At 43.8% G+C, this 20,073-nt stretch overlaps 1 protein-coding gene across 8 annotated transcripts in view; it reads right to left on the reverse strand.

The window, feature by feature from the left end:
* Window positions 1-20,073, reverse strand: part of PRRC2C (proline rich coiled-coil 2C) — a 91,259-nt gene that overhangs the window by 59,707 nt on the left and 11,479 nt on the right. For 7 of the 8 annotated variants that reach the window (XM_083359651.1, XM_083359654.1, XM_083359650.1 and 4 more), the window contains exons 5-12: window positions 18,580-18,717; window positions 15,555-15,796; window positions 9,670-9,749; window positions 8,997-9,130; window positions 8,826-8,919; window positions 8,135-8,249; window positions 7,326-7,406; window positions 5,767-6,316 (exon numbers count right to left, since the gene is read on the reverse strand). In XM_083359651.1, coding sequence (XP_083215777.1) covers window positions 5,767-6,316; window positions 7,326-7,406; window positions 8,135-8,249; window positions 8,826-8,919; window positions 8,997-9,130; window positions 9,670-9,749; window positions 15,555-15,796; window positions 18,580-18,717 — 1,434 coding nt within the window. Of the gene's footprint in view, window positions 1-5,766; window positions 6,317-7,325; window positions 7,407-8,134; window positions 8,250-8,825; window positions 8,920-8,996; window positions 9,131-9,669; window positions 9,750-15,554; window positions 15,797-18,575; window positions 18,718-20,073 lie in introns of all 8 variants that reach the window. The other variant, XM_083359655.1, reaches the window with a different exon arrangement.

The raw sequence follows: 20,073 nt of genomic DNA on the forward strand, positions 1-20,073 counted from the left end.
GCGACTAGGCGAAATGTACACCAGCAGCAAGCCCAACTGCGCCCCAGAACCAAATCTCACAAAGAGAGACTCACACCCGACTATCTGAGAAACGGTGGTCTCCCGCGGACATAAGGTCTCCCTAATAGTAACCGCCACTCCCCCACCCCTACCATGAGCTCGTGGCCGGTGTAGCACCCGGAAGCCTGGTGGGCAGAGGTCAACCAAAGGGACCCCACCCTCTGGGCCCAACCAAGTCTCCGTGATGCAAGCCAGGTCCGCATGCTCACCCTCAACTAAATCCCTGACGAGGGGAGTTTTGTTAATCACGGACCTGGCATTCAGGTACACCAGCCGGAGCTCAGGAGGCTGCACATCCTCGCTCCCAGGACCTCGGGGAAGAAGCAGAGGGTCGGAGTGCCTCACCGCTTGCAAATAGCGGAGACGGCCCTCCCGGTAGCGATACGGCCACGTCTATCCGCCTGCTGCCATTCCCCGTCGTGGGAATTGGTAGTCCCACGACCCGCTCATGAGCCCCGGAGTCAACGACACCCCGTTCTCCCCCCGCGCGGTTAGACCCAAGTCTGGCCTGAACTATGGTTGATTGGCCACCCCCCATAGCCAGACAACCCCCCTCTCCCACCCCTCTCCCCAACCCCATAAAAAATTTTGATAAAAAAATAATCAGGGGCCTCTTATTAAATTTGTGTTGATGGCCCCTGCCCCTGCCCAGCCATCTCTCAGGGTCCCAACACTCGGGCCCTTCATCGAGGTTAGGAGGATTTAAAAAGGCGGGTCGCACCCAGGCGAGGGGGGCACCCCTGAGGGCGAACAAGTCCGTGCTAGTGTATTGTAGCATGTTGGTCCAGCAAGTCCAGGATAGGCAGTCCCAAGAATGATCATGTCCATAGGAGGGTCGAAGGCCAGAAAAGAAAATATCTGGATCCACACCCAACTGCACTGCCACTCAGTTGGGTGCCCCAGTAAACAGGCCACCCCCGCCCTCTCACGGCAGATTGCAACTCTGTTCCTGGGGGTGGTCAAAGATATACTCTGGGTAGGCCTGCCCCATAGAGCTCCCACCTCTATGGGGCTGCAGATGTAAGAGTCAGCCACTCTCCCACCGTGGCTGATACCCAGGACCGACCAAATCCAAAGGGGAGAGGGGGGGGTAGGCAAAGAGTTAATAAATGTATATATTGAAGGCAGAAGGGTAGGCAGGTCAAGATAGAAAAGGTGGTCTGAAAGCGTCATCACCGCCGCTAAAATGGTCCAAAAGCGGTGTAAGACCACCTGTCCCATTGCTCCATTGAAACGGTCCGAAGACGCCGTTGCCAACACAAGCGGTCCGAGGCAGCACAGAAAAATATCATCGCCGTTGGGATAACTCGCAGTCGCCCTCTCCGCCGCCAAAACGGCCCGCCAAAGTGGCCAAAAGACAAGTCAAATGCCGCCACTCGGGCCAGAAGGCCCCGGAAATGCCACCGCCCAGAGCTGGTCGCTGGGAACGGCCAAAGCCCACTGCTACCGTCGCCGTCGTCGCCGGATGCAGGCCGTCTCCGCCACCGAATGCGGCCCAAAGGACCGCCGCCACCAGCGTCGACGCCCATGCCGTCGCCGCCATTGAGCCGGACCCACAGATGTCTCTCTCGCCGACCAAGGCAGCCTGAGGATGTCGAAGGCGGCCCGAAACGGCCCGGGGAAGCAAGAAGCGCCGCCGCCGAGCGCAGCCCGAAAAAAAAAACCGCCGCCGCCATTCCCGCCGCCATAACGAACCCACAGGCGTCCTCCCCATCGACCAGGAACAGTCCGAGAATGCCGAGGCAGCCCAAAACGGTCCGGAGCAGCAGCAGGGAACGCCGGAGCAGCAACAGGGAACGCCGGAGGCGGCCACAAACAGCTGAGGACGGTCCAAAGAAGACAAGCGGCAAGCGGCAGCGGCAGAGGCAAACGGAAGGCAGACAGCAAAGGCGAATGCATGGAGAAGGCGACGGATGGAGAGGAGCAGAGAGGAGCAGAGCCAGCAACAAAGTAGGACCTCCAATGGTTCACTGCCAGCTTAATCGACCACTAACTGCCCCAGTGCCTATAAACCCCCAATCCCCATCCCAGAGAGCCTAAAGGCTCCTGAGGGGCTCCAAAGGGACGCCTAGTAACTGGAATTCGCGGAGCTCAATCAAGCACGTCAGCCATCTGCTGACCTTCTGGGATTATAAACACACTGAGCTGCATTCTTAAATCTAAGAACTGTTTGCAGAGAAAGAAAAATCTTGGCCTCTGGCTAATCTTTTAAAGGAGAAATTACTGGAAAACTTTTAGATGGTCAAATACTTTGAACTGAATCCTGACTGGTTGATAATTACAAGACCCCTGAAAAGAACTGTCACAAAATGTCTTCCGCTATGTCACCCCCCACCACTGGGCTGCGGAACCGACCAGGTGGTTCCGCCCCAGGCGCCTAATGGACCCTGATCGGTTCCAGATGGCGCTTGGGTCTGTTCCTATCTCCCTCACTCACAGCTTTAGTGGATGCCTGGGAAAGGGCTGCCACTGAGGCGCTCAACCATGTTGTCCCCTTGTGACCCCTAACCTGACGCAGATCCCGGTGGGGTCTATGGTTTTTTCGGAGCTCCGGGAGATGAAACGTCGGAGACGGGGTCTAGAATGCTGTTGGAGATCCAGCCAATCTGAACCTGATCGATTGCGGCTAAGAGCCTTTACAAGGTCTTATCTCGCTGCAATGAGGACGGCAAAGTCTAATGACTTCGCTGCCCTTATCGCGTCCGCAGATAATCGCCCGGCCGCCCTGTTTTGGGTTACTCGCTCTGTCCTTCATCGGGAGGAGAGGGAGGATCCCTTGCAGGGGCAGGCCAAGGAGTTCAGTCGTCATCTTGCGGATAAAATTGCTCAGATTCAGGCCGGCTTGGACTCTGACTGGACAGAGTCTGACAGGGAGGAATCGAGCGGTCTTGAGAGTGTTATCTGGACTGAGTTCGATCCTATGACCCCCGATGAGGTGGACAGGGTCATGAGGAGGCTGAGCTCTACCACCTGTTTATTGGACCCGTGCCCCTCCTGGCTGGTTTATGCAGCCCGGGAGAAGACACGAGGCTGGTTCCAGGCAGTAATAACTGCTTCTTTGAGCGAGGGTGTTTTCCCTGCCACCTTGAAAGAGGCGGTGGTGAGGCCCCTCCTCAAGAAGCCCACCCTGGACTCAGCGATTTTGAATAACTATCATCCTGTCTCCAACCTTCGCTTTTTGGCGAAGGTTGTTGAGTGTGTGGTAGCGCATCAGCTTCCTCTGTTCCTGGAGGAAACTGATTATCACGACCTGTACCAATCGGGTTTCAGACCCGGGCGTAGCACGGAGACGGCTTTGGTCGCACTGGTGAATGATCTCTGGTAGGCTCAGGACAGGGGTTGTTCCTCTGTCCTAGTCCTATTAGACCTCTCAGCGGCTTTTGATACCATCGACCGTGGTATCCTACTGCGGCGTCTCAGGGGGCTGGGAGTGGGGGGCACTGTTTTACAGTGGTTCTCCTCCTACCTCCTGGGCCGCTGGCAGTCGGTATTGACGGGAGGACAGAGGTCCACCCCGAGATCTCTCGCTTGTGGAGTCCCTCAGGGGTCGGTCCTCTCTCCCTTCCTGTTCAACATCTACATGAAGCCGCTGGGTGAGCTTATTCGTGGTTTTGGGGTGGGGTATCACCAGTACGCTGATGATACCCAACTTTCTCTTTCCACCCCGAATCAACCCAGTGATGCCCTCGCCGTGATGTCCCGTTGCCTGGAGGCGGTCCGGGTTTGGATGGGGAGAAACAGGCTTCGTCTCAATCCTGACAAGACTGAGTGGCTGTTCATACCGGCATCTGGGGCTGACCAGCCTTCTCCATCATTAACAATAGGGGATGAGGTATTACTCCCAGTTGATAGGGCTCGCAACTTGGGCGTCCTCCTGGATTCACGGCTCAGTTTTGAAGATCATATAGGAGCCGTGACCAGGGGGGCTTTTGCCCAGATTCGCCTGGTGCGCCAGTTGCATCCCTATCTGGACCGAGATGCTCTACATACAGTCACTCATGCGCTCGTGACCTCCCGGTTAGACTACTGCAATGCCCTCTACATGGGGCTGCCCTTGAGGACCACCCGAAGGCTTTAACTGGTGCAGAATTCAGCCACACAAGTTTTCATGGGAGCTTCTGGATACTCCCGTGTAATACCTCTTCTCCGTGAGCTACATTGGCTTCCGGTTTCCCTCTGGGTGAGATTCAAGGTGCTGGTAATGACCCATAAAGCCCTAAATGGCTTGGGTCCGGACTATCTAAGGGAACACCTGCTGCCGGCATCATCTTCCCATCGTCCTGTGCGCCCCCACAGGGAGGGCCTTCTCAGGGTACCGCCGGTTAATGAATGCCGGAGAGTTATTCCCAGGGGAGGGGCGTTCTCTGTGGGTGTGCCTGCCCTATGGAACCAACTACCCACGGAACCTAGGACTGCCCCCGACCTGCGCTCATTTTGCCGGGACCTGAAAACTTGGCTCTTTGATCTGTTTGGTCCAGACTGTGGGGTTGTTAATTTAACTGGGTTTTAGATTTACTCTTGGGGCTTGAATTTAATTTGTTTTAATTGATTTTAATTTTTGTATTTCATGGTTTTAACTGCCCTGTAAACCGCCCTGAGTCCTACGGGAATAGGGCGGTATACAAATTCAACAAAATAAATAAATAAATAAATAAATAAATAAATAAATAAATAAATAAATAAAATATTGTTTTCAATATTTGGTGCCTTGACAATTGGAAATGTATTGGATTATAAAATCATTATATAAAGATAAGAACTATGTAAGATTTGACTGTTTGGATTTTAAGATGGGTTGGCTTGGTAAAACTAATTAAAAAGATTAAGACACTGATGAAAAACTACTTAGAGGGGAGAGATAAAACGGATATTATATACCTATCTAAAAGTGATAGAAAACCATACCCAACACCTTCTCCTGAAGACCCCAGTTTGGAGCTCCAAAGATCTGCAGGAACAATGACTCAAGACAAAACAAATACATTCCAGGAGAAAATATACACAATGCTGCAACAGATTCAAAGGATAATGTTTCAAACCATGATGAGATTAGAAATAAGTTAAAAAAGATGTATCACCAGAGCAGTTTAAATCTCAAATTAGGCAAGCTGATATTTAGGCAAGCTGGTATTTAACCATGAATCAACTTCAAAACGTTCAATGCAGATGTTCCAAATTAAAGCTATACTGGGACATTTGGGCACTCCGCAGATTATTAAGAGTACCGAAAAATGTTCAAAATTACACTGTAGTTGACTTTCCTGTCATTATTTTGCGAGACTTCTATTTTAAACATATTTAAAAATGTGCTCCTCCTTACGAATAGCTCAATCCCTATTTCAGGATGTCCAATTTTTTTTTTAAGGCTAGAGCTGGTTGAGATGCTAATATTCATAAAATACTGCTTGCTTCCAATCTGAGGTGTAGATCTTGTGCCCAACCCCTGAAATACTGCCAAAGCTCTAGTCCAGGGGTAGGCAACCTCGGCTCTTTTATGACTCATGGACTTCAACTCCCAGAATTCCTGAGTCAGCATAGCTGACTCAGGAATTCTGGGAGTTGAAGTCCATGAGTCATAAAAGAGCCGAGGTTGCCTACCCCTGGCTCTAGTCAACTCAAGTAAAAACAAGGAATGCTGAAAACTGCAGCCCAACAATATGCCGGATGACAATTACGCTTTACATTAACGAAAGAATTGATACAAACCTCTCTCTTCCTCACTGGTGGTTTCTTTTTCTTGTTTCTCCAATATCACTGGGGCAACGACAGACTCCTGAGGCTCAGAAATTTCAGTTTTAGGTTTCTCATCTACTTTAGGTTCTTCTTCCACTTCTTCTTTCTGCTCCTCTGTTTCTTTCTCCTTTTCTATTTCTTTGACCTTTTCTTGATTTTCTTTTTCTCTTATTTCCACCTCTATCAATTTGTCTTTCTCCTTTTCAGTAGCGCTTCCCTTTTCCTTATCAATGTCTCGTTCCCCAATCTTTTCTTTTTCTTTCAATGGGTCTTCTCGAGTCGGCTTTGGTACACACCCAAATTTCTCATTTAAGCGTTTTAATTTCTCAGCGCATGCGGCTTTTCTTTGTTCCTCCATTCTTCGCTCCTCTTCTTCTCTCCTTTTACGGGCTCGTTCTACCGATGCAGATATTTCTGTTTGCTGCCTTCGCCTCTGCTTCCAAATCTCGTCGTCATCTGGTACTGGCCTAGGAGGAAAGGAACCTGGCCTTCCTGGTCCTGCCATGCGATCTGGAAGTGGATGCTAAAATAGATATATAGTAAACATCTAAACCAAAGATGTACAATTAAATTCCCTTGCCTAAATACCCGAGCAAAATGGTTCTTCAATTCTCTCTGGAAGAGAGCCCTCCAAATAATTTGTCATATAAGCTCAGGCCAGGTTTAATAATAAAAAAAAGTAGTGCCAATTATAAATGGGGAAAAAAACATTGCTGGAGATCCTGGAATTTGATCTATCTTCATCAAAGAATGATCAACATGTATATATATACATTTAACATTTTCAGCGTTGAGAGATGTTTAAAACAATCCTTCTTCTAAAAGATTTAAGTATTTGCTTGGAAGACTTTTTATGATTTTGAATTTTAACTTTTAATTCCTTAGGCTTACTGAAATCTAAAATTTAAGGAACAGCAGCCTTGTATTTTAAATTTTTAATTTCCCTCCCTGAAATCTTGCCATCTAGTGGGATCTCACAAGCATGCTTTTCTGTGGCTGCCCCTACTTGTAGAACTCCCCTGCCAGCAATGCAACAGGACCCCGTTCTAGTTTTCTGGAAAACCACTGACACCTTGCTTTTTACTGATGTGCTGGCATTACATGGGTGGAAGGCATGGAAGGGGAGTAGCTAAGCCTGCTGTGGAGAATCCCAAGGGGGGATAATTACGGCACAGGGTTTTTGTTTATTGTTTTGCTTTTAATACTGCCTCCATTTATTGGTTTTATGGTTGTTGTAAGCCTCCAAGAGTTGCTTAAGATCTGGGGCCATATAAATCAGTTAAATAAATAAATGCCTTACTGGCTGCATCTAATATAGAATAAATGACTGAAATCAGAAAAAAGTGACACATCCCACACATTCATTTGGGAGTTCAGCCTATGAATTCAGCAGAAGCATTTAAAGGAAAAATGTTCAAATTCAACTTCTTACAACAGAAGCTATCAGCATTTTATATTAAAAAAGGACAGGTAAAGGAATATGTGTATATCAATCAGACATGATTTCTGTTAAACAAACACGTTGATGATACCTGAAGATTTGATTTTGCATGAAGTCCAGAACTACTACTTCTTTCAAGTACTGAAGATTGTGTTGGTAACAGTCCACGTCCCTGTTAGATTTTAATTTAAAAAACCTTTGTGGGTATTTGTATGAAATTAAAATGCTGAATAAAGTTAACCATTTCAAATGGGGCAAATTAAATGTTACTTAAGAGGAAGAGTGTAAAAGCAGCAAAATTAAAATATTTCCCTCAACACATATCAATTTATCTATTTAAACATGTAAAACTATTTGTTTTTAAACATCTGAAGTTATTTATCACTTTCAATCTGATATTCTGGTATACAGGACATGATAAAAGTATACATTTCAAACAGTATTTAACACACCAATAAAACCTAACTGATTTTAAATAATGAAACCAAGAACAAGCAAACATTAATCAAAAGTCATGCCAAAAAGAAACATCTTCTGCTTGTGCCTAAAATGTGCAATGGAAATATATTTCAAATCTATGGAAGACAACTGTTTGCCAAAGCAATGAAACTTAACTCATATTTAAATTACATATATATTACACATCACCCTAATCATAAAAGCCTTCTGATAACTTTAATGATCAATGAGAAAAGGTCAGATTTAATTGCTCTTGGAAGAGAGAGGAAGAAATATTTTTACTGCAAATTTTCTCAAACTAATAAATGGAATTACGGTATGTTTGGAACAGTAAATGCCACTTGTAGCATGAAAATAATTTGCACATTCAGACATCTGGCATATGCTTACTGAGAGGAAAAAAATGTTCTTCAGGAACAATATGACAGCAACAACACATACCTGATCAAACTGACTGCTTTTGTTATATGCTCCTTTTGGTCCAAATGATGGCAAAGGAGCAGATGACTTAGATTCTTCTACATCCTTTTTGTCCAGATCTTTAGTAGATTCATTACTGCATAAAAAAATAAATGGAAACATTTTTGCATGTAATTTTTATGCCAAACAAAGTTTTACAATCTTTGTACTAATTCCATAGGTATATAATTACTAGAGCAACCCTATCAAGTTTTTAAGGTAGCTGAAAATGGAACCATGAAGCAACCAACTATAGAAAATTAACTATAGAATTAACGTAATGAGAAACATGCAGAGATCACAAATATACATATCCTGCTTTTATTCAGAAGCTTAAGATGGGATATCTATTGCTCTCTCCACAACATCTGAGAAATGATTCTCCCAAAGTAACTGAAAGAACATGGATGACCGATGAACTAGAACCTGGGGTCTCTCTGCTCCTAGTTCAATTCTTAATCGCTACACAATGCTAGTTCTCAAATGTTGTGAAGCAGGATAGATAACAATGACATGCTCGACATTATTAAGCAAATGTTAAGTTCTACAGTTAAGCAGATATTTACACCTGTTAGGTAACTGTGCACCATATCACAATGGAAAACTACTGCAAACATTATACACAGAACATAGCAGATGATTTTTATATTTCCTGTATCAATATGTTTATTACCTGCTTTCCTGTTCTTTCTGATTACTTCCACTTCCCTGCTCATCATCATCACTGAAGTTCAACTGTTCAGTATAATCTACTTCACTTTGAGCTCCTAAATAACAAATTGGAGATTAGCACGAATACTTTTTTTCCCCCATTCAATTTTAGTTCAAGATCTACACTGCTTACCAGCCCAGCCCTCATCGGCTTCAGCATCTAAATTATCAAACTTATCAAGTTCTTTGAGTTCATTAGCACTTAGGATTGATGGACGTTCTACAGTTTCTGAGTTCCATGAAGAAGCCCCCCTTCCTCTTGGGTTTCTAGAAAAAAAAGAGCAAACATCTGAATTTAAACCTCAGAAAATGGTACTCAACTCAGTTAACAAATGAGAGAAAATTATCATATTAGGCAAGATTATTTTCATACAGCACATTTAAGCAGAGACTAGATCTAACTAAATAGATGCGATTTGGATCTTAGATAGCTCTAAAGCAATTTATCAAGAAATGCTTTCACCTGAATTCTTGCATCAGATATTCAATGGCTTAAATGGATTCTTCCATTTTAATGATTAAATGATTGGTTTAACACAATATTGAAAAAATACTGGAGTACATTTTTAACTAGAAGCTAAAATCAAACTGTAGGAAATCAGGTGCAGGAACGTTCAAAATTCTTGATACCAGTACGTTCTCGTAGTCTGCTAAGAAATTACAAATTTCAGTCACACAATGTACTGTAAATGCACAATGTCTAACTTTCTGGATACACAACTATACAGTTATTAAGGAAATCTAGTTCTAGTATCAAGTGCAAACTGATTTTGGAAAAAAGGAAGCAAAGCAATTGGCTTTCTCACCTGCTGCTCTCAGATGGGGCAGGAAATCTGCTGGGACCTGCCATTGGTGGATATGCTAGTTTAGGGTACTGATTAAGCATCTAAAGAAAAAAAGACTAGATCTGTAATAACTAAATTATACACAAAGATACGTTATATGAACACATGAATGCTATGCACACTGCCAAACTGTAACCAAAGCAATGATAAATAGGCTCCCGTATGAAAATGTAAACTAAGAACTATTTACAGTGCAGGGAAAAATTATTTGATCCCCTGCCGATTTTGTACATTTGCCCACTGACAAAGAAATGATCACTCTATAATTTTAGTGGTAGGTTTATTTTAACAGTGAGAGACAGAATAACATCAAAAAATCCAGAAAAACGCATTTCAAAAAAGTTATAGATTTGTATTTTTTTTTAATCCCATTTATATCCCGCCCTTCTCCGAGGACTCAGGGCGGCTTATAATCTAAAGCACAATGTGTTTAGCAATTTTAATGAGTGAAATAAGTATTTGACCCCCTATCAATCTGCAAGATTTCTGCCCCCAGGTGTCTTTTTTACAAGTAACAAGCTGAGATTAGGAGCACTTTCTTAAAGGGAGTGCTCCTAATCTCAGCTTGTTACCTGTATAAAAGACACCTGTCCACAGAAGAAAGCAATCAGATTCCAAACCCTCCACCATGGCCAAGACCAAACAGCTGTCTAAGGATATCAGGGACAAGATTGTAGAACTACACAAGGCTGGAATGGGCTACAAGACTATTGCCAAGCAGCTTGGTGAAAAGGTGACAACAGTGGGTACGATTATTTGCAAATGGAAGAAACACAAAATAACTGTCAATCTCCCTTGGTCTGGGGCTCCATGCAAGATCTCACTTTGCGGAGTTTCAATGATCATGAGAACGGTGAGGAATCAGCCCAGAACTACACGGGAGGATCTTGTCAATGAATTCAAGGCAGCTGGGACTATAGTCAGCAAGAAAACAATTGGTAACACACTATGCCATGAAGGACTGAAATCCTGCAGCGCCTGCAAGGTCCCCCTACTCAAGAAAGCACATGTACAGGCCCGTCTGAAGTTTGCCAATGAGCATCTGAATGATTCAGAGAATTGGGTGAAAGTGTTGTGGTCAGATGAGCCAAAATCAAGCTCTTTGGCATCAACTGAACTCACCGTGTTTGGAGGAGGAGGAATGCTACCTATGACCCCCAACAACACCATCCCCACCGTCACACATGGAGGTGGAAACATTATGCTTTGGGGGTGTTTTTCTGCTAAGGGGACAGGACAACTTCAACGCATCAAAAAGGACGATGGACGGGGCCATGTACGGTCAAATCTTGGGTGAGAACCTCCTTCCCTCAGCCAGGGCATTGAAAATGGGTCATGGATGGGTATTCCAGCATGGGAATGACCCAAAACACACAGCCAAGGCAACAAAGGAGTGGCTCAAAAAGAAGCACATTAAGGTCCTGGAGTGGCCTAGTCAGTTTCCAGACCTTAATCCCATAGAAAATCTGGGAGGGAGTTGAAGGTACGAGCTGCCAAATGTCAGCCTCAAAACCTTAACGACTTGGAGAGGATCTGCAAAAAGAAGTGGGACAAAATCCCTCCTGAGATGTGTGCAAACCTGGTGACCAACTACAAGAAACGCCTGACCTCTTTGATTGCCAACAAGGGTTTTGCCACCAAGTACTAAGTCATGTTTTGCAAAGGGGTCAAATACTTATTTCACTCATTAAAACACAAATCAATTTATAACTTTTTTAAAATGCATTTTTCTGGATTTTTTTGTTGTTATTCTGTCTCTCACTGTTAAAATAAACCTATCATTGAAATTATAGACTGATCACTTCTTTGTCTATGGGCAAACGTACAAAATCAGCAGGGGATCAACTATTTTTTTCCCTTACTGTAAGTTTTTAAAAAGTAAAAACAAATTTAATGTAAATTTACTAATTTACAGTACATAGCAAAATTATGCAGAAGTATATCATCTTGAAATTTGATGGCTCTTATAAACATGCATTTTGCCTTTCACTCAGATCTATTTATATTTCACAAAATGTATGGCTATATTTAAACAACTGCAAATTAGCTCAGTAAGAGGAGGCAGTATTAACAATTTGTTAGCATATACAGTCCCTTTGGTCAGCTTTCACATTTCCAGCTGAATCAGAAGACATTGATATATCATAGGCTCCCAATGTGAATGAAATCACCGGTTTAAGATGTCAGGATGTTAAACCACACTATGAATCTGATTTTGTATTTTTGTCAGTTCTGAGGTTTGATTAGTTTCCTGACTTGTTTTGTCTAGTAAAGTACTTTGCAGAAGTATGATGAATTGAAATCTTTCTATAACTGCTCAGTCAACCAGGAAAGGAACACAGAGAATGCCTGCATAAGCAAAATAATCATTCACATCTTAGAATATAAAGCTAAGGTACAATAGTCTGAATTTGCTAGTTTCTGTAACTTCAACTAATACAACTGAAGAATATTTCTGGCATCTCACGTAGCCAATCATAATAAGCAATCCATCTATCCAAAACAGCATGCTCTGTTTTCTTAATAAACTTTTAAAGCAAACTATGGCAATTAAGGCAAAAACAAAATTTAAAGATAAAAGGACTTTGTTCTTGAGTAGAAATAAAAAGATGTGGGGAAAAAAATGGACTGGCTTGCTTCTGATCTAGTAGCTGGAGAATCCATTCTGTCCTATACTAAGTCTAGGTCATTTTGAAGGCAGTTCACAGATGCATTTATTTCAATTTTTCCAAAATTTTCAGCCCCAACTCCCCTGAAAAACTTAGTCCTCCCCAATGATTCAATCATTTTTAATTATATTACTGAGTTAAAAAAATTCTTCAATTATTAATGTGTAGTGTCTAGAGGCAGTGCCAAAGAATGTTCAAACTATCGCACCATTGCACTCATTTCTCATGCTAGTAAAGTTATGCTTAAAATCCTACAAGCTAGACTCCAGCAGTATGTGGATCGAGAACTACCAGAAGTACAGGCAGGATTTCGAAGAGGCAGAGGAACTAGAGATCAAATTGCTAACATACGCTGGATCATGGAGAAAGCTAGAGAGTTTCAGAAAAACATCTACTTCTGCTTCATTGACTATGCTAAAGCCTTTGATTGTGTGGATCATAACAAACTGTGGCAAGTTCTTAAAGAGATGGGAGTACCAGACCATCTTACTTGTCTCTTGAGAAATCTATATGCGGGCCAAGAAGCAACAGTGAGAACTGGACACGGAACCACTGATTGGTTCAAAATTGGGAAAGGAGTCCGGCAAGGCTGTATACTGTCGCCTTGCCTATTTAACTTATATGCAGAGCACATCATGAGAAAGGCAGGGCTAGATGAATCAAAAGTTGGAATTAAGATTTCCGGAAGAAACATCAACAACCTAAGATATGCAGATGATACCACTCTAATGGCAGAAAGTGAAGAAGAACTAAAGAGCCTCTTGTTGCGGGTGAAGAAGGAGAGTGCAAAACTTGGGTTGAAACTAAACATTAAGAAAACCAAGATCATGGCAACTGGCCCTCTCAATTCCTGGCAAATAGATGGGGAAGAAATGGAGGTAGTGACAGATTTTATTTTCCTGGGCTCCAAGATCACGGCAGATGGGGACTGTAGCCAAGAAATTAAAAGACGCTTGCTCCTTGGGAGGAAAGCCATGGCAAATCTAGACAGCACACTAAAAAGCAGAGACATCACCCTGTCAACAAAAGTGCGTATAGTCAAGGCTATGGTCTTCCCAGTTGCAATGTATGGCAGTGAAAGCTGGACCATAAGAAAGGCTGAGCGCCAAAGAATTGAAGCCTTTGAACTATGGTGCTGGAGAAGACTCCTGCGAGTTCCTTGGACTGCAAGGCGATCAAACCGGTCAGTCGTAGAGGAGATCAACCCTGACTGCTCTTTAGAAGGCCAGATCCTGAAGCTAAAACTCAGCCGGCCTGGCCTGAGGGGGGATTGGTGGGGTTTTTATTATCTTTTTATTGGGCTTTTTATCATGTATTAACTGTATTTTTAATGGGCATGTATTTAATTACTTTTTAACTTTTGTAATTCTGTGTTTTATTCTTGCCCTGTACACCGCCCTGAGTCCTTCGGGAGAAGGGCGGTATAGAAATATTAATAAATTAAATTAAATTAAATACTTTGGCCACCTAATGAGAAGGAAGGACTCACTGGAGAAGAGCCTAATGCTAGGAAAGATCGAGGGCAATAGAAGAAGGGGACGACAGAGAATGAGGTGGCTGGATGGAGTCACTGAAGCAGTAGGCGTGAGCTTAGATGGACTCCAGAAGATGGTAGAGGACAGGAAGGCCTGGAGGAACATTATCCATAGGGTTGCGATGGGTCGGACATGACTTCGCAACTAACAGCAACAACAGTGTCTAGAGGGGCAAGTGGGACAAGCTTCTGTGTTCCAAGGCTGTTGGCGTATGCCTCTTATATCATACTGTTGTCAGCCTCAAGGTGCTTTTAGAAAAATGAAAAAAAATGCATTGGCTTGATTGCTGATTGTATGGATAGAATTAATACTTTCTGCTCATACAGTATAAATCAGGGCTCCACAACCCCCAGGCTGCAGAGCGGTATGTTAGGAACTGGGCTGGTAAGTGAAGGGCATGTGAGTGAAGCTTCATCTGCACATGTGTGGGATCTAGGTTGTGAACAAAACCATCCCCCCGCCCCCCCACCCCGGTCCGAGGAAGACATTTTTTCTTCTGAAACCGGTCCCTGGTGCCAGAAAGGATTGGGACCTCTGGTATAAATGATACTATTGAAAGCAGAGCCTCGTGAAATAGTAGGAGTGGAGTGTGCTGGCACTTTTTTATTTGTTGTGTAACGGTAATCCACACTATCCACGCAATTAAGCAGGAACAACCCGGTTTCGAAACCAGCACAAGTACTTCCCATCCTGCAATAAAATGTTCATAAACATGTAAAGAAATCCTGTAGCATCGTAGCAATGGAAGTGCAATGGTGTTGCTTTGTTAGCTGGGGGTTCAGTCTTGCAGCTGCTAAAGGTTACTTGTTATTAGAAGCCGAATAACTGCTAATTGAAGATGAATTCATCTGCAGTAAGAATGTTGAGTTTTCTCTTCTATCAAAGGGGACTTTAAGGTATATGGGGTTTTTTTGGTTTTACTTTCCCCCCCTTCTACTTGGTTAAATTGTAGCAAAAAAATAAATAAATCAGCATATATCTGTACTAGTGGTCGGGTAAAAAAAACAGGGAGCTAGGAACTTGTTCTGATTTCCCATTATTTCGGAGGACCAGAAACTTGAAAAGATTTTTGAGTTTTGTTCGTTTTGAGTTGTTTTCCTTTGGAATGAGCTAATTTGGAAAGTTCAGGGTAAAGGGAGATGGTTCTGTTCTGGGGGGAAAGAGCAGTGCTTTGTTTCATGCATGCCCCAGGTCAGGGGTAGGCAACCTCGGCTCTTTTATGACTCATGGACTTCAACTCCCAGAATTCCTGAGTCAGCATAAGCTGACTCAGGAATTCTGGGAGTTGAAGTCCATGAGTCATAAAAGAGCCGAGGTTGCCTACCCCTGCCCCAGGTGGTGCTCCTGTTTCAATTAATCTGACCACAAACCAAAAGATACTTTTTGAATTCTGAGGCTGTGTAAACTCTTTCTCAACATTTTATGTTTTGCTAAGATTCTTTAAAAGGATTATTATTTTCACCTTGTCTACTGCTTAAATGTAATCTAAATCCACACCAGAAGTGAAAGAGACTTACTAGCAAACAGGCCGTTCCGCCACCTCCTCTACAGAAATAATTTGTGCTTCACGTTCCGCTTTCTTTACAACATGACCCTTGCAAGTGAAAGAAATTTTTGCAAGAATTTGATCTACTGGACTTACGTATGGTGGTACCATTCCTCTATACTGAGGAAGGATCCCTGGCTGTTGCTGGCCATTCATCTTAGGTGGGGGAGGTGGTGCTATCCTTGTCTCTTTCTTCTCTGGTACCTTAGGGACATCGCTTTGTTCTGTTGGTCCAGGCATATTACCATCTTCTTGAACAAGAGGTTTTGGTTCTGGATCAGTTGGAGAGTTTGGAGAGTTTAAACTTCTGCCTCCGCCTTCTCTCCAGCTAGCAACATCTGCATTGGAAAAGGGAACATCGAATTCTGAAGTCCTGTACTGATATACAGTTACCGGTTTTATTTCCCTCTCCTCAAAACCACACTTCTCCTGCCTGAGAAAAACGAGTTGAAGCAGCCCAAACTGAAGCCATATAACCTAGACCAGGGGTGTCCAACTGCCGGCCCACAGCCCAGGTGCATCACAGCGAAACCACGCCCGCCCCATTGCCGGCAATGGCAAAAAAAAAAAGTCGTGGTATGTTGCACAAGTTTGACATCCCTGACCTAGACAATTGGTCAATGAAAACCTGAAATAATCTGTGTGACTCAGTTCATTCTGCTCGACCACTATAAAAGCTGGGATCAGACTTTACAAAAAAGGGCCTGCCTTACCACGCTAGGCATCTAGAAGTATTTTTTGGAGCATCTCCGTTTTGGAAATCCCTAGTATTATGCAGTGCACTTTCCCAATATGACTCTGCGTCAGCAGAAAAAAACTGTCACTTCTCAGAAAGCCGGAAACCAGAAATCTTTGCTAATGTACAGTAGTCCTCAACCTATGACCACTTGTTCAGTAACTGTTCAAAATTACAATGGCATTGAATGAATGGTGGTTATGACCTGTCCTCAAGAGTTCCAGGTGTCTCGGCACCTCCACGAACACATGACTGCAATGTGGGTGCTTGGCAACCTGTTTGCAATTTATTTATTTATATCCCATCTTTATTATTTGTATAATTTGTTCAACACAGTGAACATACCTAACATTCCTTCCTATTCCCCCCCCCCCCCCCGGTGAGTTGGGCTAAGTCACCCAGCTGGCTTTCATGGGTAAAGCATGATTAGAACTCACAGTGTCCCGGTTTCTAACCTGGTGCCTTAAGAAGAAGCCTAAACTGATTTGCCCATTATCTGCAGCTTAAAGGTAAAGGTTCCCCCGCACACGTGTGCTAGTTGTTTCCAACTCTAGGGGCTGGTGCTCATCTCCGTTACAAAGTCGAAGAGCCAGCGTTTGTCCGAGGACGTCTTCCATGGTCATGTGGCCGGCATGACTAGACGCCAAAGGCGCACGGAACGCTGTTACCTTCCCACCGTAGTGGTCCCTATTTTTCTACTTGCATTTTGACGTGCTTTCGAACTGCTAGGTTGGCAGAAGCTGGGACGAGTAACAGGCGCTCACTCTGTTATGTGGCACTCAGGATTCGACCCGCCAAACTGCCGACCTTCTGATTGACAAGCTCAGCGTCCTAACCCACTGAGCCACCGCGTCCCTACTGTGCAGCTTATTAATGACCAATTTCAGCCTCCTGTGATCACGATTGCTCTTTGCAACCTTCCCTGCCGGCTTGTCCAGAAAGTGAACAGGGAAACCAGCAGGGAAGGTCACCAAGTTGCTGAAGTAATTCTCTCCCACTCCGGCAGCACTGGCCACTTACCCACTCCCAAAGTGCATCCTTCAAGCACCCCCTCAGACCTATGCTGGACCCTGGGGCTCCCTCCCTGATCCACAAACCCCTGCGCTCCCCAACTTGCACAGTTGCTATGTTTCCCCCAAATCCACGCACACCCCTCACTCCCTCTCCCATCAAGCACTAGCCGCCTACCTACCTGCTGGCCTGGGGACTTGCAACGTGCTGCCGACTTCCCCATTGACTTTGGTTGTGGGAAGCGGGTCGGGCGTTACTTTGCCTAACAGCTATTGGATTCAGTCAACCTCAGCAACTAGGACTGCAGTTATACTTTTATAACAAGTGGGGAAAAACATTTCCCCCCCCCACCCTTTTTTCTGTTCCCCCCCCCCAGGGTTTCCCATCTCCCGTTTGGGTTGGGGCAGCAGTGGGGGTAAGAGTTAACGTATGGTAGGCCTGGCAGTGGCTTTGGGCGTGAAGTGGCAAACGGCTGCGTCGCACCGAAATCAGCCTTTGCCACCTCCCGCCCAATGCTGCTGCCATGAGGCCGCGGAACAAGTATAATGGAACATGGGTCAGAAGGGGGGAGGATCCACCAGGCCTCATGGCAGCAGCATTGGGTGCAACATGCGAGTCGTCAAATGGCCGCGGCCGGCATCAAACGGCCATGTCGCAACGAAACCAGCCGTTTGCCGCCTCCTGTTGAATGCCGCTGCCATGAGGCTGCGGAACAAGCCGGGCGGTGTCAAGGAACTGGTATACCGGTACCATGGGTCAGATTCCCCCCTCCCCCATCAGCTTTGCTTCGTCATAGGCAGGCAGGACGTGCAGGCCCTTAAGTAGGGCTTACTTTCGGGGGGAGGGCTGATATTAGGGGCTTACTTTCAGGGAATCAAGGTAGTAAGTTGTCCATGTTCATCTTTGCCAATTTGGCTTATTTGTATTAAAAGAAAACATCAACCACTGCAACCATAATGATAACCAAGCCTACTACTCAGAACAGGGAATGTGATCAACTGAGTATCTCTTACTAATTTAGTAAGTAACTGAAAATAAAAGAGGCAATGTTAATTGGTAGATGAGGTTTCAACTAATGACAGCAAATGGATTACTTTCCTTAATCCTAGATAAGATAACATCATCCCAGGATATTATTTGCAAGTTAATTTTGACATGAATCAAATGTGGATGAACACTGAATTCTATAAAGAACTTTTAAATTTAGTTATTAGATTTGTTAAGGCTGCTCAAGTCCAAGACAATTTGGAAAGTCTAGTACATAGATTAAAAAAAACAGATTAAAAACCACATAACCCTGAACAGAAATTGCACTCCCCAGTATGAAAAACTAAATAGGAGTTCCACAACCACACCAATTTTATGCACACCTACTTTGTGGACGCAAACTTGGCCCAGGACCGTAAGGTTCTTCTGGCGCATCCTTTTCTTTATTTCCCTTTTCTTGATCTCCAGCTGCCTGCAAACTAGGAAACTCTTGCTGGAAATAACTATTTATTTGAACTCCAGGACCTGAAAGTTTTTTAAAAACCCAAATCAGTACCGCATATAATGTTCTTTTACTCTTATATTTAAACCACAAATATATTCTATAATAATTCAAATTGCTTCAGAAGATGTAGAAACACAGAATAATAGGGCTGGAGGGAACTTTGCAAATCTTCTAGTCCAATCCCTTACCCAAGGTGTGAATCCTTATTCCCTCCTAGACAAAAGGTTATTCAATCTTTTCTTCAAAATCTGCAGCAGGCAAGCTGACAGCTATGTCACCCCAATCCTTCTCTCGTTAGGCTAAACATTCCTAGTTGCCTTAGCTGTTCATTGTATGATTTAACCTCCAGACCCCTTAACATCTTTGTTGTTCTTCTCTGCACTCAGTATCTTTTTGGTATCATGGTGACCAGAATTGCTTGCAGTATGTATGTATATAAATGATGTATGTATGCGTGCTGACTATCTTGCCTAGAGGTGACTTTTAGACTATTTGTAAAGATAGTTTTATGCCTTTAATGTGTAGCTTTGGATCATTTTTCTCAATAAAAAAATGAACAAATTACATGTTTTTGACTTATTTAATTGGGTTCTCTGATTAGTCTGAAGAGATATGTAGAGAACAGATCATGTTTAGCTCGTATTTATGCCAAAATACTGAAAATTCAAAAGGGCTCACAAAGTTGAAGACCCACTATAATTTGAGTTGGATCAATTGCCCACAGGGAGAGAGCTGAATGAGATCAATTACACTAAGCCCATTCACTGGATTAGCTGTCTCATTCACAATCATGCTATTAGAAATCCAACTTGGAATTTAAAATCAGCATCGTAAGACCAAAATGCAGACTGGCCAGGTTAAGTCTAAAATTTTGCAAGATGGAAGAAGACTCAACATAAAAAATAACTTTCAGACATGTAACTTGTCCTTATCTGACAAATCCCTCCCCAGCTTCAAACTTCCCTTTGTAAGCCAGAGGAACTGTTCTCTCTCTACTCTCCCTCAAAGCCACAGAAGCAGCAGCAGCAAGCCATACTTAAAAAACAAACAATAGCACATATACAAGACATAATGCCCAAAATAGTTTTCCCTTAGCATCCTTCAATTTTTGCATCAACTCTTTAGACACAGATCACACACCCAGGAGGGTTGAATCCTTTATAGCTCTGGCTTGGGGAGAGTGCACTAAACCGAAGAAAAATATATGTTTTTGTTTTATATGGAGCAAAATCCTTTCTAAAAGTTATTCCAAATAGTTTTAGATCATCACTTTGGCAATATCACCTCTTTGGCGTTTGAGAGTAATCAAAGCTAAGCTTGTAAGCCGCCCTGAGTCTTCGGAGAAGGGCGGGATATAAATGGAATTAAATGGAATA

This window comes from Vipera ursinii (genome assembly GCF_947247035.1).
Source record: "Vipera ursinii genome assembly, chromosome: 3".
Lineage (NCBI taxonomy): Eukaryota > Metazoa > Chordata > Lepidosauria > Squamata > Viperidae > Vipera > Vipera ursinii.